Source organism: Embiotoca jacksoni, unplaced genomic scaffold (assembly GCF_022577435.1).
Source record: "Embiotoca jacksoni isolate LCO1_2020_lvr unplaced genomic scaffold, fEmbJac1.0.p SCAF_20, whole genome shotgun sequence".
In the NCBI taxonomy this organism is placed as follows: Eukaryota; Metazoa; Chordata; class Actinopteri; family Embiotocidae; genus Embiotoca; species Embiotoca jacksoni.
In genome coordinates this window covers 5,271,325-5,289,147 of record NW_027185341.1, presented here as the reverse complement: position 1 = coordinate 5,289,147, position 17,823 = coordinate 5,271,325, and the positions used below count along the sequence as shown (strand labels likewise).

Genomic DNA, 17,823 nt, shown 5'->3' with positions numbered 1-17,823 from the left:
ACGAGCTCTCCTGGTTACCAACACAACGCACCGGGCACACGAGAAAACACAGAGAAACTCGTTAATTTCACACCTAATGGCCAATAAAGTACCGTTTTACCCTGACTGTAAGTATTTCTCCAATATGTATCGGACTCGGAGCAAAGTATGTCCGAGAGTATGAAAGTAATACCCAGTTGTTTTTTGTTTTGGGTGTCTTTTCGTGTAAACTAGTTACATGCTAACTCGTTAGCCTTTCGGTTTGTTGTTATCGTCGGTGCTAGCTTCACGGAGCTGCCTGCAAACATCGCATCTGCCACTAATTTGTGCGACAAACCCGTTAATTTCCTACTGGAAATTGGCAAAACGCCCTGAGGTTACCCGTAACGGCAACATCGCTGCCTCGTTTATAGCTGTTAAACGCGACCGCACATGCAAACTCCCTGCAGGAAAACTCCGGTTAACGTTCAGCTGTTTTTAAAAATGAGTTTGTTTTTTTTTTCCGGAGAATCCGGTTAAACTAAAAAAAAAAAATAAAAAAAAAAACAGCAACGTCAACGAAACAGCTGCATTTTTGTTCTGCTGAATCGTCCGGCGGGTGTGGCGACATTTTAAACGAGCTGCATTCAAGGTAATTCGGGTTTGGTGTCGCGGCTAACCTTGAGGTCCTCATCTGTGTCTCTCTCTGCAGCTGCGAGCAAACACGGCGCAGATTTAAAAGATATGTTTGCGGAGTGATCGGTCCTCTTCAAAATATGGGATAGGGTCATGTGAGCAGCAGCATCTGCAGCCACACCGATGGACAACGAGGTAGGATACGAGTTTTATGTAACGGCTCATGTACTCTTGTTTCACATCATCTGTCATTTTACTTTGCCGTCAACACTTATATTTTCAGGACAGTAACCGCAATAATGCATGCCTTATTTTATTTTATTTATTTTACTGCGGTGTCTTTACTGTCACTCTGTCACTAACAAGTATTTTCTATTCTTCCTTCAAATTTCATCGCCTCTCTTCTGCTCCTGACACTTGACAGATGCTGTAGCCTAGTTGACTTGTAGAAACCGAGTAAGGGGCTTTATGGTTTCTTTGCTCGTCTTGCATGAAGATTTTCTAAAAAAAAAAATGTAATGGCATGAGCTGTAGGTGACCCCGTTGTGCAGACGACTGATGCTCCCTCCCAAGACGCACTTCTGTTTAATCTGCTTTATTTACCACATCCAGCCCTTTTAAGCTTGAAGTAGGCAGACATTTGGTGTTTTAATAAGGGTGATTTTATTTTTAGTGGAGAACAGCCGTGTTTGAATAATTGAAAACCCCTTTGTTGGTTCCTTACTTTGGGATTTTGGTTGATGTTCCAGAAACACTTTTACATTTAAAAAAAATATTTTGGATTTTTGAGGTTTTCAGGTGTTAATCCATCATGCGGTTACATGACTTTTTAAGTGATCAGTCCAGACTTGTGACATCATGTATTGTCAATGCTATTGTGTTTGAAATGGCTGCGCTTTATATATTATGCAAAGACACATTGCTGTAGGATGTAATAGCTCTTGTTTCAGTTGCTTCTCAGCCACTGTTGTGCTCCCTTTAATGACTGCAGTGTAGGACCACCTTGTAAAGAAGAGCCTGAATTTGACAAATCATAAAAGTATTTGAGTTATTCCACAGGGATCTTGGCCCATGCTGAGTCAGTAGTGTCTCTCGGTTTATGCAGTATCTTTTGCTATGATCACTATTCTGCTGCTTCATCTCAAAATAGAGAGCCTGCAGGCCAGTAGTGTTTAGAAGTCTTTAGAGATTGATATCGTAGTGATTCTGAAATCACCACGAGACAGATAGTGTATTATTTAGCAGAGTTCATTTGAAAAATATTTTTCTCACTTTAGGCTGCACCGGGACTTAAACAATGTTGAGGTTTGCAGCAGTATTTTAATGCATTTTTATGGAATCTTTGAATCATGAGTTAGCTAAACAGGTACATTTGGCACTAAAGATCCCCCCAAAACTACAAGTTCCACTGACAGCGATTTGCCTAAATAATATATACTGTAAACTTAACAACATGACTCATTGCATGTCCTGTACTAAAGCTTTATTTACACGAGATTGGAGGAGCAAGCTGTTTGCATGAATGTTGTGATGCACAGATTAAAGTGGATGTTTTTGAATGTGAATACCTGTGCAAGAATAAGCTGTTGTGACTGTTTGTTTTTTCTCAGACAGCTGATGTAGGCTTTTCTGACTCTTCATTACGTATGTATGTATGTATGTATGTATGTATGTATGTGTGTGTGTGTGTGTGTGTGTGTGTGTGTGTGTGTGTGTGTGTTTACTGACGCGTGTGTACTTGAAGGGGAGTAAGACGTGCCAAGGAGAGAAGCTTGCCTCTGCTGTAGATGACACTCTGGATGAATATTTAATCACCCTCCAGCACAAAAACAGGTGAAGTGTGAGCACAGGCTGCTGTGGAGAGACAGATCAGGTTTCAGAGAGGAGATACATGACTTTCAGTGCTGCCTAATAGGAGCACTGATTGGTTTGGTTCCTTCCTTTCAAAGACAAGAAATTTGTCTTTGAGAGGTGGAAACAGGCGGTTTCGAATAGCTTGAGAATGTGTGATGTTTTTTTTTTGCAAGTCCTCAATCTTTTTTTAGCCATGTCAAACCTTTGTTGCAGTTTGTTAAGTTTGGAATATGTTTTCAGAGGTAGTTATCCTTTGTATTTGCTCTTTAGGATCTCAAAGCGCCTTAAAGTGAAAGACCAAAGGGAGATTGAGTTGGAACAGCTTGAGCAAGGCTTTTCAATTTATCTTAACGGAGCCAATGCAGAAGCCACCAGGAAGCCGCCCAAAGGCTCCATCCGAAAGTCAGTCTCCTCTCCACCTGCTTGGAGGCCTGCACGTACAGCAGGTATGCTGCTGCTGCCGCCGGAAGAATACAAACCAACATTCAGAACTATATTTATATACAAGACCTCATTATATTTACCTCTGTTGTGCAGGGGGAAGTTTGTTCTTTCTTGAGTATTCAGTGATATTTACTATAATATAATATTTACTAAAACCAAAGGTACCAATCTCATACCCGTATTCTTGTTGTTTCTATCATCCCTCGACGACCATATGGAGCACCAGCTAATAGCCACCACTCCTCAGCTTGTAGTTTGCATGGTATGATCCCATGCCCAGTCACAGTGATTAAATGATAGTGACAGTTGTAGCTGGCAGACAATTTTTTACTTCTTCCTCTATGTACTATGGGCCATCTGCGTATGTGACTATGTGTTCCTTCTCCTCTGAGGCAGTAATCTGCTGCACGCTGCTCATGTTCCTCTCTGTACTGTGACTCATCGGCAGATGTCTGTAGAAGCGCCCACCAGCTAACTGAAGAAAGTCATAATTTGGAGCAGACCAACAGGAAGAGGAGCCAAACTGCCCCAGGAAAGGTCCAGAGGAAGGAATGGGTGCAGGTGCGAGCCTCTTATTTCTAATCTCTCCTCACCTTTACATCAAAAATTAAAATTTTCTTCTAAAAGTACACGTTAACATTTTTCTTTTTTGCTGTTCATACAGGATTCTGTTAAAATTCGAACCGAGGATGGACCAAGTTTGCAAATATCCCCAGAAAAGCGCTATTCGGAGGAGTTTGAGCCTTATGAAAGTGTAGACATGGAGGTAGAGTGAAGACATACTCTACTAAGCCTGTGTGTGTGGGTGTTTTATTTTTAGGGGAGGGGCTATGTGTCAGATGCAGCTGTCTGTACTACTTAGCATCTTTCTATCTCTGCCATTTCCCCCTTTATCCATATATTATGTTCCACACAGAGCTCCAGTCCATGCTTACGTCGCAGTCCCTGCTCCCCGAGGGAAAACTGCAAGGTATCACGCTCCTGCAGCTCCAGGCCTGAGAGCCAGGGAGGCCAAGCAAACCAGCAGCACAACGAGAAGGTTCTTCTCAACCTTGAGGAAGTGAAGGTGAGCAGATTAAAAAAAAAAAAAGATATCTTTTTTTTAAAAATTTATTTATTTTTTTATTATTTCATGTCTTCCTGTCAGGAGGGCCTGAAATGTAGTAAATTATCTAAATTTGTTTCATGCTCCCGCCTGTTAATTTAAGACACTTTTCAGTGTAGTCCTACATATCAAGGGATTGCTTACTGTCAGCACACTTGTATGTGCATGTTTGTGCCTGTGAGTGCTCAGACTGATGAATATGGGCATGGATGCGTACATAAATGCTGACCTTTTGTAAACTAGGTTTTACGTCGGAGCCTGGAGGTTAACATGCGACGGAGCAGCCGCGACTCAGCCGGGGAGGAGTCAGACGAGGAGTGGGTAGAGGAGCAGCTTGAGAGGGACGAGAGCACTGAGAGTCTGGATGAACTGGGGCTTCCTCTCTCCTCCTCCAAGTCCTCCTCCATCTCTCGGCCCAGTGCCTCTCACAGCCATTTTGACTCTGCAAACCTTATCGTCCTGGACTTTGGACCCTCACCTAAAGGTAGGCTCGTATGTAAATTTCTTATTGATTTTCAGGGTGAGTCAAGACTGCTTCCATTTCCTCTTTATTTGCTTCATCAGCACTGACATCAACTGTTACTAAACTATAACTCACCTCTGGCAAAATCCATCACATAACAATAACACTGTTGACTGTGTTTCTTGGTTGTTTGTATATAATATATATAGATATATACTGTACTGTATATACTGTGCATTTTATATTTAATATTTTGTACTGCTATTTTACTGCTATTTTATTGCTTTTCTATTATTCTATTATTATCTTATTGCTTCCTGTATGCTGCTGTAGCGAAAAAATTTCCCCTCTGGGATTAATAAAGTAACTACCTAACCTAACCTAAATTATAGTCCTGACGTCCTGTGTTTGTCAACATGTGGGATGCAGATGAATAGATGCATCTATTCCTGATCTAAAAATCATTTTTTTCTGTTATTCTAGGACGTAAGATTGAACGTTCTCTCTCTGCAAGAAGGAAAGAAAACTTTGACACCTTTATACCCACCAAACCTATGTTGGTGAAGAGCAAAACATTAGATAGGCCACCTTCAAAAGACAGCCGAGATGGTCAGAGTAAGTCTTTTACCATTTAAAAAATGTAGATGCTAAAGGTTCACATTTAAAACGTATGATCTGATAGTCTTGGTTTGCAAGCTCTAAAAATGTTCTATTTATTAATAGATACAAATCTGTGCACACACCGGTTGGAAAATGTGTCTGTAAGAGTTGGATGGATGCATAAATGTGGGTTTCTTGCTTAAGGGCCAAGGAGTCGTGTGGAAAGGCCGCTGTCAGCAGCCAGAAAGGCTTCTTTTGAGGAGCGAGACCCAGAGGAGCTTGCGTGCAGAGTGCGGCAGGCCATACAGAGAGAAAATCAGCCTGTGCAGAGTGCCGAGCTCTTCGGTCGCAACACGGTCTGCCTGACCCACACAACACTTCTCGCATATTCACTTGACTTAGGCTGTTGCTGAATACAACATGATTACTGTTAGCAATTGTTTTAATGTTGATCAAAAATACCTCCACAATTACGACCTGATTTCTCTTTTCCCTGTCCATCCGTAGTTCTACACATGTACTCTATGTGCTCTTTATTTGAATTCAGTCATATTTTTCTGGATTTGGCTAACATTTGAACCATGTACCAGAAGCTTATTTATCGCTGACTAATTTATTTTTCTTTCTCTTCATCCAGGGCAGGGGACATCAGTTGATGAATGGTTTAGTGCACCACAACACCCGTGGCAGAGATGAGAACAATGTCAGTCTGGCCATGCAGCACATCACACTCATGGGCCCCAGGTATTCTGACAGAAAATGACACTCACCCCCATCAGGAAGTCGATCTTTTGCAAATGCAATAATTAACGCAAATTCAAGCAAACTTTGCAATATTAGTAGGAGTTTGCAATTTTGTAAAATTCCTGCAATTTTTCCATAAAAATAGTGCTCAACAGAAGCTGTGCTGAGTGCATTACAGCACAAAGTCAGCCTTTCTAAACAAAACTTACTTTAATAATAAAAAATAACTCCTCATTTACAGTCAGCAAAGCTCTACAACCTTCGCTCTCATCATCAAAACAAACCACATGCTGGCTGATAGAAAAAAACATCAGTGACGGGGTTTATGGGAAATGTGGTCTTATCATGGGAATGACTAATATGGAAAATTTATTTTATACACACCTCCAGTTGTAAGATGTTGTTTTTGTGCATACCGTATGTGTTGAATTCATGTTATTTAAAAAGCATTTAAAGCACATATTTTTACACAGGATGTAGCCTTTGTGTTCTATATTTCAGTCCCAAATTCAAATATTTCTGTGATGGGCAGTGTGCTTTTTTTATCGTGGGAAGTGATTGTGTATTACTCCTTATTAGGTGGTAGTTAAAAAAATATTTTCCTTAATTCCTGCAATTTTACTGCAAAAAAAAAAATCACTTAAAACTCCATAAATGACATCATCATTTTTGAGGAAAGCGTATGAAAATATAATTACAAAACAATTCTGTGAAATTGGACTGACTAACACGTACATTCTATCTTGAGAGGGATAGAATGATACCAGCGGTAATCCTGTTCATGCTTTACTGTTAAATCACATAGAAGTGTGTTTGAAACTGTCAATAGAAATGTATGGTTCAAACACCTGGTGACCTTGGAGAATTATTTATTGGTGTAGCTGCCTCAGTCTCAGCCATCGCTCGCCACTAACGTGAAGGTCGGGCACAACAGACAAAGCAGATGAGCTGACGATGCCATCCTTCTGTTCAGGCAACAACAGAAGCTGCTGAAAGCCTTGGAGAAGCTGGAAGGTGGACCGAGCTACAACATTCCTCAGAGTGTCAAAACAGACTACAGCAAGCAGCTGGTGAGTCAGTAACACGTCTCGCAGATCATAATGAATAATCCTGACACTGCTGGGTGTGATACTCATTAATGCCTCGTGTTGCTGTTGCAGAGACAGCACTCCTCAGCAGAGGTCACCCCTGCATTGTATGTTACCATGGAGATCCTGTCCAACTGGGGGAACGCTTTGCAGGTCGGGCTGACGGAGTTGCAGTTCTTCTGCCCCAGAAACAAGAAGTTGTATGTGTCGCCTCACGACCTGGACATCAGGAACGCTGACTACCCCGGGAATCTGGGGGCGCTCGTCAACGGCAAGGCGAAGGTGGTGTCTCTGCTGCCTCAGCATCCTGTTTGAATGATACACAAATTGAATCTGAAATTATACAGTAAAAATGAGCAATCTGCATAAAATAGCTTCTTTTTTTCTTCTTCTTCTTCTTCCATCACATTTAAATGTTTACTTTGGACAAACTTAAAAGTACTGTAAACATTTCTCACAGCACGCATTGTAACTCGTCATAGCAGCATAGGTGTAAAAATATCATTAATTATGACTCAGTCGGCCATGATAGCCGAGACAAACATGATGCAGCGATCATTAATGTTACTAACAAAACTGCACTTTTCTTATTCTCTTGGATTAACAGACCACGAAAGAGCGCCACATGTGGACGTGTCCGTTCCATCCTCCCATCCAGCTCTACTTCATCATCAGGAACACAGAGCGCTCCCCAGACTTTGGAATATCTTGTATCAAAATCTGGAACTACAACAGGAACCTCAATGTATGTCTTTTTTACTTTTGTTTATGTGTGACTGCAGTTTCTAAGAACTTGAATAGTGAAATAACAATTGTTAAGCACAACTGCAATCTGTTCCTCTGAACTTTTGATTTATCCCGCTGTCGAGCTCAGAGATCATTTTGTTTGTTGTGAGCTGATTAGATCCTGCATGCTTGTGTGTTGTCGTAATAATCGGGGGCGATTGTGTTGGTGTGGTTACGTCAGGGGTGCGGTGCTCTTTAAGCAGTGGCTGGCTGAGCTGCCAGTCAATCTGTCCAAATGTGGAACAGTGAGAGATTAACCCCAGAGGATTAGTGTAACACATGGGCCTCTGCCTCTCAGCCTCAGTGTTGTTTATAGAGGGGTACAAAGACCCTATCGCGTCTTTTCCTAGTTGACTACGAGCATCTAGAACTACTCGATGTTTATATTGGATCAGGAATAAGAGCCTGAACCTGTAAGGTAAGGAGCTGTTGGTGCGAAGCAGCATCGAGGCTGAGCTTGGTTTATAGTGGTTTACTGCCTCGAGGATCGAGCAGATTTGACTTGTTATCTGTGCTAGCACTAATGACTGCTAGCTAGTAGAGCTCTTTAAGAAACTGGTAAATTAATCAACAGCGTGTGTTCATGAAATTTCAGAAGTGATTAGCATTTTTGCACCTTTTGCTCCTTGGTTTGCTGCCTGTGTTGTTGTTCAAATTGGAATTATTTGGCTGTTTTGTAGCATAGATTGGTGCTAAAAGTCAAATGCTTTGGAAAATGTTAAACCTAACTGTAAATTCAGTATGCTGGTAAATTGAAGCTCTGTTTCCTTTACAGGAGCTTTACATAGGTGCACGGAATATAAAGCTGTACCTCAACAGCACACTGGTGTTTGAAGGTGAGCTGGAGAAGGGCTGCGGCAACCAAGTCTTTGACTACAGCACCACCATTGATCTCCAGGATTTCCAAGTCTCAGACTCCTTGTTTTCCAGCCCTGTGTCTTCAGGACACAACCTGCGGGGTGCCAGCCCCCATCGCTATGAGGACAGGAAGGGTGGGGAGGGCAGCAGCACCCAGCGATACCAGAATTCGAATACACTGTCAGACACAGCAGGTCAGACAATGGTAGACATGCAGGATAAATCACATACACCGCTACCACCCATCACTCCTTCAGTTGGTGTTTCATCCTCCGCTCGTCGCTCCTCCACACAAAGAAACTCTTTTGACCTGTCTGCCTCAGAAGAGCCCCTCTTGCTGAGGCAGCAGTTGGAGCAGCAAGCACCCATGGAGCACACAGTCACCACCCAGCCAGCCTCCTCACGGGTTGCCCCGCAGTGGCTGCAGCCCCTGAACAGAGGTGCTCCAGAGGGCTGTGAGGGCAGCAGGGAGAGGCCCCGGTGGCTGGTGCCTCAGAACTCTGCAGAGACCAAACCACCGTCTGCCTCGTCCTCTTCCATGCTCCCGGAGCTGCCGTGTAACCCAGGCCGGGTGTGCAGAGGGGGGGAGAGGACGATGAACGGCGGTCAGTGGAAGGCTGACTCTTTGGACCTGAGCTGCGAACTGCTGGAGGAGCTCGGCGAGCCAAAGTCGGACAGGCCCATCAGTGGGCGAAGGAGCTCATTCAGAAACCCTGCAGTCACAGCCAGGCAGACAGAAGAGCAACACCTCAGAGGTACAGCACCTACAAACACTGGTAGGCAGCAATACCTCCTTCCACTGTCATGATACTGAAACCGAAAGGAAGACCATTATGGTTATTTTACCTTTACAGTTCAAATTTATAATACCAACCAATCAGACTGTTCACAGCCCACCACACCTCTAAAAAAAAATCTCGAAAATACATATAATGCATTTTGGAGAATAGCAGCAAATGTGAATGTATCTTTGGTTTGCTTACAAGAAAACTCCTTGGCTACATTTTTTAATTTTAATTTCAGTCATCACGTTTATCATGACTTAGGGGTATTTATGTTTGGTGATAAATGTAAAGACAGTTTACAATCATAAAAAGATGATCCTATTTCCTTTGCACTTCAAAGTCTAATGTTTGTTTTCTGCAGAGGAGCCGGTGTCTTTGGTGAGCGCCAGCAGGAGGCAGTCCAGCTCTCGGGCCCAGCTGCACAGCCAGCAGGATAACACCCTCATGGAGTCCTGGGACTCTCTCACGAAGTTCAACCAATGTCAGCGTGGACGCATCTCCAACATGGGGTTCGAGGGGGACATCTTTGATGAGTTCCTTCAGCGCCAGAGCCGTAGCCCACCCACAGTCCCAGTCAACCCCTCCACAGCACCCAAGAGCCCACTGTCCTCCTTGTCCACTCCCGGGCCACTGTGTGAAAGACCCGAGGATGATCCATCCATGGAGCGGGAGGACGAGTTTGAGATCCCGGTGCTGCCACAGGGCCAAAGGCTGGTAATCAACATTCTGTCCACGTGGGGCGATCGGCACTATGTGGGTGTTAACGGCCTGGAGGTGTTCAGCTCTAGCGGAGAGCCTCTTAGACCTGCTCACATCAGCGCTGACCCTCCAGACATCAACATACTCCCAGCATACGGCAAAGACCCGCGTGTGGTCACCAACCTGATCGACGGCATCAATCGCACTCAGGACGACATGCATCTCTGGCTGGCCCCGTTCACCCCTGGTCGCAGCCACACCATCTTCCTTGACTTTGGAGCCACCTACCAGGTGGCCATGATCCGTGTATGGAACTACAACAAGTCTCGCATCCACTCGTTCAGAGGGGTGAAAGAGGTTGAAATGCTGCTGGACGGAAGGTGCATCTTCAGGGGAGAGATTGCGAAGGCTTCTGGGAACCTGTCTGGAGGTATCTGACCACAACGAATGTCAAGGTTATTCGCTCCGTTCGTTTGTTACTTTTGACCAACTCTCCTTTTTTCTTCACTCTGTTGTCACTTCAGGGCTGGACCAGTTTGGGGACACTATCCTGTTCACCACTGATGACGAGATCCTGGAGGCCATGTCTCGTTATGATGAAACCTTCCTGAGTGAAGGCGAGGGTCCTGAGACGTTGGTGAACGAGGAGGAGCTGCAGAGACCGCGCACTGCTGACGGAGAGGGAGAGGAAAGACCTTTCACACAGGCTGGTTTCAGAGAGGAAGACCTCACTGTAAGTGATCTCATCAGCAGAGGACAAGATTTTTTTTTCAATCACCAGAGTCAAATGCTTTTAAATTGACAGCGATAACTAGTTAAATTCAATTCATTTATCCACCAAACCACGTTACACAGCTTCATTTTGTCAGACAGAAGTGCTGAGTAAGGTCAGAATAACGGGCATTAAGAGTAAATTAGTCACACCTTTAACAGAACATTTTACAGGCTTCCCACAATTCAGGGGATTTCAGGTGATGTTAAAAAACTCTATTCCAGAAGTCTTTTTGCATCTGTGTGTTCATCAAGGTGAACAGGCATAGTTGTGTGATCATAATTGTGCAGTTGGTTTAAACTGCAAACTTTTATACTGAAAACCCCTGTGAGCTTGCAAATTCATGGAAATTAAATAATGTGGTTGTTTCTTCTCAGCACAACAGCAGCCTGTTTCTCTGTTAAGTATAAGTTATAGAATTTCAGTTTTTTTTTTTAGTCCGTAAAAGTCAGGAAAAGGTCAGAGAATTTGACGTTTGGCTTGAAGTGGGAACCCCGAGTTTAATACTATTGTACTTTAAATCTGTTGTTATGTTTTCTCAGTTGAAACTTCAACTCAACCCTGCTGTGAGCCAATCTGAGGAGAACCTAGAGCATATTCCTGGGATGTACACTGGAAAGTGTGAGTACATTAATCACAACCTGTCATCACACATCTACTTGTTTGTTGTGTGTTTTGGATTCTTTTGGAAACGACAGTAACTGAGTCCCTTCATCGCAGGCCTTAGACTGGAGCTGGTGTTGACTTGGGGCGACTCCCACTACATGGGCCTGACGGGGCTGGAGGTGGTGGGCAAGGATGGAGAGAGCTTACCTTTAGAGCTCAGTATGATGGCTGCTTCACCCAGGGACCTCAACGACCTACCTGAGTATGGACAGGACCTGCGCACACTTGATAAGTATGTCTGACACTACGTGTAATATGCCGGCCAATATCGCAATCAAATTCAAAGTCATAGATCAGATCAAAACTGTGTTTGGGGCAGTCTTCAGCGTCTACTTTCATCACAACTCAGACTTGTCGACGGTCACAACATCACCACTGACGACCAGTACATGTGGCTGATCCCTTTCTCCTATGGAGAGCCCCACATCATAAACATCACCTTCAGCAAGACCCAGACCATCGCCGGTCTCCGCATCTGGAACTATAACAAGTCTCCTGAGGACTCTTACAGAGGGGTGAGGCACTTTTCTGCTTGACTCAAACCATGTTTGTTATAATGGTGCAGTTCAAGAAAATAAAGTTTCCTTAAACTAGTGGTTATAAAATGTATAAAATATTGTGTGCAATAATTTGTGGAACAAACTATAGTAGAGCGTCAGTTCCTTTAGATGAAGGTGGAGATGAGTTGATGTTTTTGGACAAATGAGTGCAAGAAAAGCAACATGAATTAGTTATTGTGACAGTTTTTGTATTTAATAAGAAAGGCTCTATATAGGAGACTCTATCCAACATATAAAACATACAAATCCCTGCATGTGTGTTTCAGGTGAAGGTAATGCATTTATTCATGGATGATGCGGCCATCTCCCCAACGGAGGGATTCCTCATCAGGAAAGGACCAGGCAATTGTCACTTTGACTTTGCCCAGGAGATCCTCTTTGTTGACTTCCTCCAGACGCCCACAGACAGCAAGAGTAATGAAGACAACCAAAGGTAGGAAGAGGACTTTGAATTTGCATAAACTGCCCCGTGTATGTAAAAATTGTGTTTGCCAATTTATAATTTTGTTGTTTCTAATTCAGAGGAAGCTCTAAGAAACAAGAACAGGCCAGCATGGACTATGAAGCTCCCATCATGCCTTGTGGGTGTATCCTTTCAGACACCGATTTAGTGCACGCGTATGGTTTGTAGAGCTGTGTTTATTGCTCCTGTCTGCGCCATCAGCTCAGAAGTAATCATGTACAGATTGGATTTGAGTTGAGGCATCACTGAATTATCAGCATCGGTTTCTTTGGTAACCACATGGGCTTGCACATGCTCACAAACAGATTTTTTTTAAAAGGCAGAAGCAAAACAACAGGCTGGAGGAAAAATGGAGATGTGTCATGTCAGATCGATGCATAGTACTACTGAGTCTGTCAAAGGCTTCCACATACCAGACGATATAAGTAACAGATTTGGTTGATACTTTGATAATGTTAGTGCAGCCATGTTTAATGTTACTGTAATAGTTTGCTAACAAGTTAATGAAGCTGTGATTAGGCATTGCGTCAGACTGCGAATGTATTTATACTCACAAGCCAATGTTCTCACAAACAAGATAATGTCCCTCCTTTCAAACTGAGCCAGGGAACCCCTCAGGGCTCGCTGCTGTCACCACTTCTTTTAGCACTCTTCCTGGAACCATTAGTTATCGCTTTTTGGAATAATATTTATACAATTGGAGCTAAGGCCGGTCAGCATTCAAGTGAATGATGTATTACTTGTGGCCAGTAACCTAGAAACTGTAGTACCAGATATCTGCTTTAGTGACTGACACACTAGTGTTTTATTTTTAGATGAGCATAACTTTATCAGGAAGGATCAACTTACTAGAAACGATTAGTGTACAAATGTATGCAGTTTGCCAAACTGTTTTTTTTTTTTTTTTGTTTCATTTTGGTCAGAACAAGAGAAACAATGTAGGTGAAAGAGCTGTATGTTTTGTATCTGTCCAAAAAGCCAATTAAAAAAAAGAAGCCCCTCCTTTATATTGTAGTCTTCTACACCTGAAAAAACTCAGTTGAATACACACATTTTCAACTAAATCTGAACATTATATACTTTATAAAGTAGAATTTATGGCTGAGCTGTTGTGTTGAATTGCTATAGGTTGTGCAGGTGTGTTTAATAACACGGTGAACCACTCCAGCAATGTTCTATCCATCCATTATCTACACCTGCTTTATCCTCGACAGCAGTCACTCCAAAACTGTGGTATGACAACAAAGGCTAACATGGTAGAAATGATTTTAGGCAGCCAATTCAGAGCCTCTGTAGCATGGTGTGCGAATTGAAATTGTCGCGTATATTCTTTGACCTTCGTCCGCCAGTCATCTTTCAGCTGCAGCTGTTGACGAGTTGGGGAGACCCGTACTACATCGGTCTCAACGGCCTGGAGTTTTACAACCAGAACCACGAGAAGATCAGTCTCAGTGACAACAGTATCCTTTCTTATGAGACAATCAAACTTCATGCATCCATCCTCTCAAACCTCACCTCGCTTCACTCACTGAAAGATATGATCTTTGACTTCATATGTGGTCAGGTGGTTTGCCTGGTTAACAATTTATGGTGTAAATCAGTTTAGATTACAAAAAAATAAAAAATCAAATCAAATCTCAAATTATTAATATTTTCCTTTTATTTTCAGCGATAGCTACAGTGGGGCTGTGAATATTGTGTTCTGGTGTCACACCGACTAATCAATGAGAAATGCCATAATCATCAGGGTGATTAAATAACCGAGAAATACAGAGGAAGGCATGTTGATCATTTTTTTTCAATGTCATGTCAGTGTGGATAAAAATTATTGGATAAAGTTGCACTAAAATGATATTTTCAGTTTTTGGGACTTTTCATTTGATTGATTTTTTTTTTTTTTTTCAAAACAGTAGTGCATACATTTTTACTGGTATGGCCTAATTGAACTTATAATTAGTATTATTTGTATATGTGCTTTTTCTTACTATTACAATTGAAAATGTTTACACCAAAAACCAATGTAGCTTAAGAATTCTGTTTCCATAACATAGCTATGAGAAAAAGTTTCTATGACTAATCATTCCTATTCTTGTTCAAAGAAAGAAGGCAGATATGGAAAGAACAAGCAGCTGTTGAAGGAGTGTTAATGTAGGAACATTAATAAACACCTGCTCCCGTTAGTCCTCAACATAATGTCTCCCAGACATCGCAGCTTTTCCGGACAGCGTGAATGTCCTGGACAGTGTGAGTGGTGATGTAAGGACTCCAGACAAATTAATAGATGGAGTCAACAGCACCCACGATGGAAGACATATGTGGTTAGCGCCGGTGCTACCTGGACTGGTGAGGAAGTGTGTGTGTGAGAGCGAGTGGCCACACTGCAGGCAGTCAACAGATTGACGTCAGAGTTGGCAGCTGAACTGAGTTCATTGCTTCTTTCCGTTTAGGTGAACCGTGTGTACGTCATCTTTGATCAGCCAGTGACCGTGTCCATGATCAAGTTGTGGAACTACTCGAAGACACCTCAGAGAGGAGTGAAAGAGTTCGGGGTGAGCGTCTCTTGTCTGTTGTCAGTATACCTATCACTCTTTTTTTTTTATATTTTACATTTGGGCTTCACGTCTCTTGTGTGTGCGTGCAGCTGCTGGTGGATGACCTCCTGGTGTATAACGGCATCTTGGACAACGTCGGCTACATGTCACGAGGTATCCTGCCTACCTGTGACCCGGTGGTGCCCTACCACACCATCCTGTTTACAGATAATGTCTACATCGCGCACCGTGAGAGGAACACTGTCATCAGGTACTCGGGCTTTTAAAGATGTGGGCATGAATGGCTGCTTGCTTACATTGCTAAATGCACATTTTCATTTTCATTATCTATAAAGTGTCACGTTTTGGTTTTTTTAGACAGGAACTGGCATGTGAATTTTGTCCATTCTTGTGAATTGACAATCCATAATAGACAAATACATTGATTGACACAGTGAGTTAGGTTAGACCTCTCTGCCTCAGTGACTCTTGAACAGAGTTGTACTCTTCTCCACTTCAGCCCCCGTGGCAGCAGACACCACCAACAGTGAGTAACAGAGCCCTGAAAGCCCCGTGGCAGCACCCCCCTGTGGTCACTCCCTGTATTGACGATTCCTCCGGTGCCCACAAATGTCCATCAGCCATCCCACGCCCTTCTCACCACACGCTTGACCTGTGATGCCTCAGTCCCTCCTCTCTCCCTTCCTCTCTTCTTCGTTACCTCTCGAGATCCATTTTGGGCCTTTAAGGCCTGGGCCTGCTGGCTTCAAGCTTTTATCGACCCTCCATTTTGTGTTTAGTTCCCCTCTTTTCCAGTTCCCCACAGCTGCAACAGATTTACTGAAATCTGCTTTGTGGTTCTTTTCTCATTGTGTTGCAGCAATTATGTGGAGGATCAGGACGTGAAGATGACAAACGAGAATCAGATAGTTCATCACAACAAGAAGAAGCAGACAGCAGATCCAGGTGAGTCGGAGAAACAGTTTTTAGGTGCAGGTTTTCAGCAGTTTGAAAAAGTCCGAGTAAACACTTGTTTGTTCTCCCTTCATTCAGCTCTCCGGCCTAAAACCTGCATGACTGATGGTCATGGAAAGAGGAGGTACTGAGTGATGAGCAGACAGACGTGGATTCAGTTTTGTGTACAAAGAGGGCAGATCTGCGAGGGCAGGACCCACTGCTGACTGTTTCATTACACAACCTCCTTCACATTAAGTCCTGAAGCAGCCAGCCAGCAATGATTTGTAAGGTCATCGTGACAGTCCACGCTGAAGAAGACAAAACTCGGATACTGGGCTTGCACACACTCACACTCACACACACACACGCTCTCACACACGCTCTCACACACACACAGGATTCCACTTTATGGTTGGATTACTTCCCCCTTTCCCTTGCTGTGAAAACACACCCACAGACACGCTATCCTGAACATGTACTGTATCGTTGCCCCCGGTTGTCCCTCCTACAGTGCCAGGAGAAACCTGAGGCTGCATTTTAATCAGCCCCGATTATTGTGCCTATTACTCAACACTATATCTGTGGCTGCTACTTGTGACCTTCGTGCTGCATATTCCAATGCTGCTTGTGGCATGTAAATACAGAAAGCTCCACGGCCACATGAACACACTCTCACGTCAGGATGTGGCCGGTGCTGCGTCGGATTTTATTCACCGACGAGCTTCGACGATCAGCTCTCCGCCTGATAGGTATGAAAACCGACTAACTCTCCCACCAGTGCACCTTCCAGTCGTAATGCTATGCAGCCACTATCTTTTATCTATTCATCATTTATATCGGTCGGCTAAAACCTTTTAAAGCCTAACGCTTTTACTTGGGGAGGTGCTTTCACTTTCTGAAGATTTATATCAATGACTAATGTGATAATTGAAGAAGTCCAGATTTTTGTACATTTCAGCGTGAATAAAAATTATAACCGAAGCTGCACTAAGCTTCACCATAACTCTAACAAACATCGATTTGGCCTCACAAAATTCGGTCCGTATATCTTTTCTGCTCGGCATCAGGTAGAAAAAGCTTGTTTGCAATCCAAGTGACCTTCATGGAAGTTGCTTTGTACATGAGGTAGATTTTTGGAGGCAAACATTTCCCGAGCCAGTGAAGCAGTTTTAGTCATTTGGATGCAAATAGGAACCATTTTAGACATTGAAAGGCAACTTCTAATATGCAAATACTATAAACTTACCTCAAATTGAGCAGAGTGGTGTTTTAAAAGGGATAAATATGGTTCTACCTTCACTATAATACTTAGTAGTCGGTGTTGTACTTTTCTTTCATTCGATATTCACTGTACTGACTTGTTGCATGGGAAAGTCTCTTCAAAAGTAGCCATTATCTTAAAAATACTTTTGTTTTGGAGCAGTTTTTATTGCTACATTGGAGCCCCAGTATAAACTATTTCACACTCCTTACAGCAGGGAGTAATTGTATATGAAATGCAGTTTTATGTATTTAATTTCAGGATGTCCAATAGCAACAAAAGTCATTACCCTGTTATCTTAGTACTGCTCTGTGCGGTGGTGGCAATTATTGCATGTGACATTTAGTGTTTTGAAATATTTATTTTTCTAATCTTGATTACACATGTATATTTGATGTAGGCTTATTTCAATGAAAATAAATAATAATAAAAAAAAATGTTTATCTTCAATCAGTTTTCTGGAAAATATCAGCTTGTTTTTGTTGTTTTGTAGTTAGAGTGGAGAAAATCTCCATTTTAGACCTCCATGTCCTCATTTGATCTCACACCCTTCCGAAAATAAGACAACAAAAGGTATCTATTAATATTCTCTG

The 17,823-nt window shown here is 42.8% G+C and overlaps 1 protein-coding gene across 3 annotated transcripts; it reads left to right on the top strand.

The window, feature by feature from the left end:
- The first annotated feature begins 6 nt into the window (after positions 1 to 6).
- On the top strand, positions 7 to 17,784 carry LOC138202116 (katanin-interacting protein). Of its 3 annotated transcripts, none has more exons than XM_069155867.1 (29): positions 7 to 107; positions 671 to 789; positions 2,339 to 2,427; positions 2,719 to 2,894; positions 3,341 to 3,453; positions 3,557 to 3,658; positions 3,809 to 3,958; positions 4,241 to 4,481; positions 4,944 to 5,075; positions 5,265 to 5,416; positions 5,698 to 5,804; positions 6,778 to 6,874; positions 6,965 to 7,174; positions 7,500 to 7,637; positions 8,454 to 9,291; positions 9,683 to 10,450; positions 10,545 to 10,753; positions 11,335 to 11,413; positions 11,513 to 11,690; positions 11,808 to 11,973; positions 12,285 to 12,451; positions 12,541 to 12,605; positions 13,831 to 13,941; positions 14,685 to 14,824; positions 14,929 to 15,030; positions 15,123 to 15,283; positions 15,533 to 15,559; positions 15,893 to 15,978; positions 16,066 to 17,784. In XM_069155867.1, exons 2-29 carry the CDS (start codon positions 778 to 780, stop codon positions 16,116 to 16,118), a joined length of 4,869 nt encoding a protein of 1,622 aa, XP_069011968.1. In that variant the 5' UTR covers positions 7 to 107; positions 671 to 777; the 3' UTR covers positions 16,119 to 17,784. The 3 variants fall into 3 exon arrangements, with proteins under 3 accessions (XP_069011968.1, XP_069011967.1, XP_069011969.1); XM_069155866.1 differs by having other exon boundaries at positions 8,454 to 9,312; XM_069155868.1 differs by lacking the exon at positions 15,533 to 15,559 and having other exon boundaries at positions 8,454 to 9,312.
- The last annotated feature ends 39 nt before the right edge of the window (positions 17,785 to 17,823 follow it).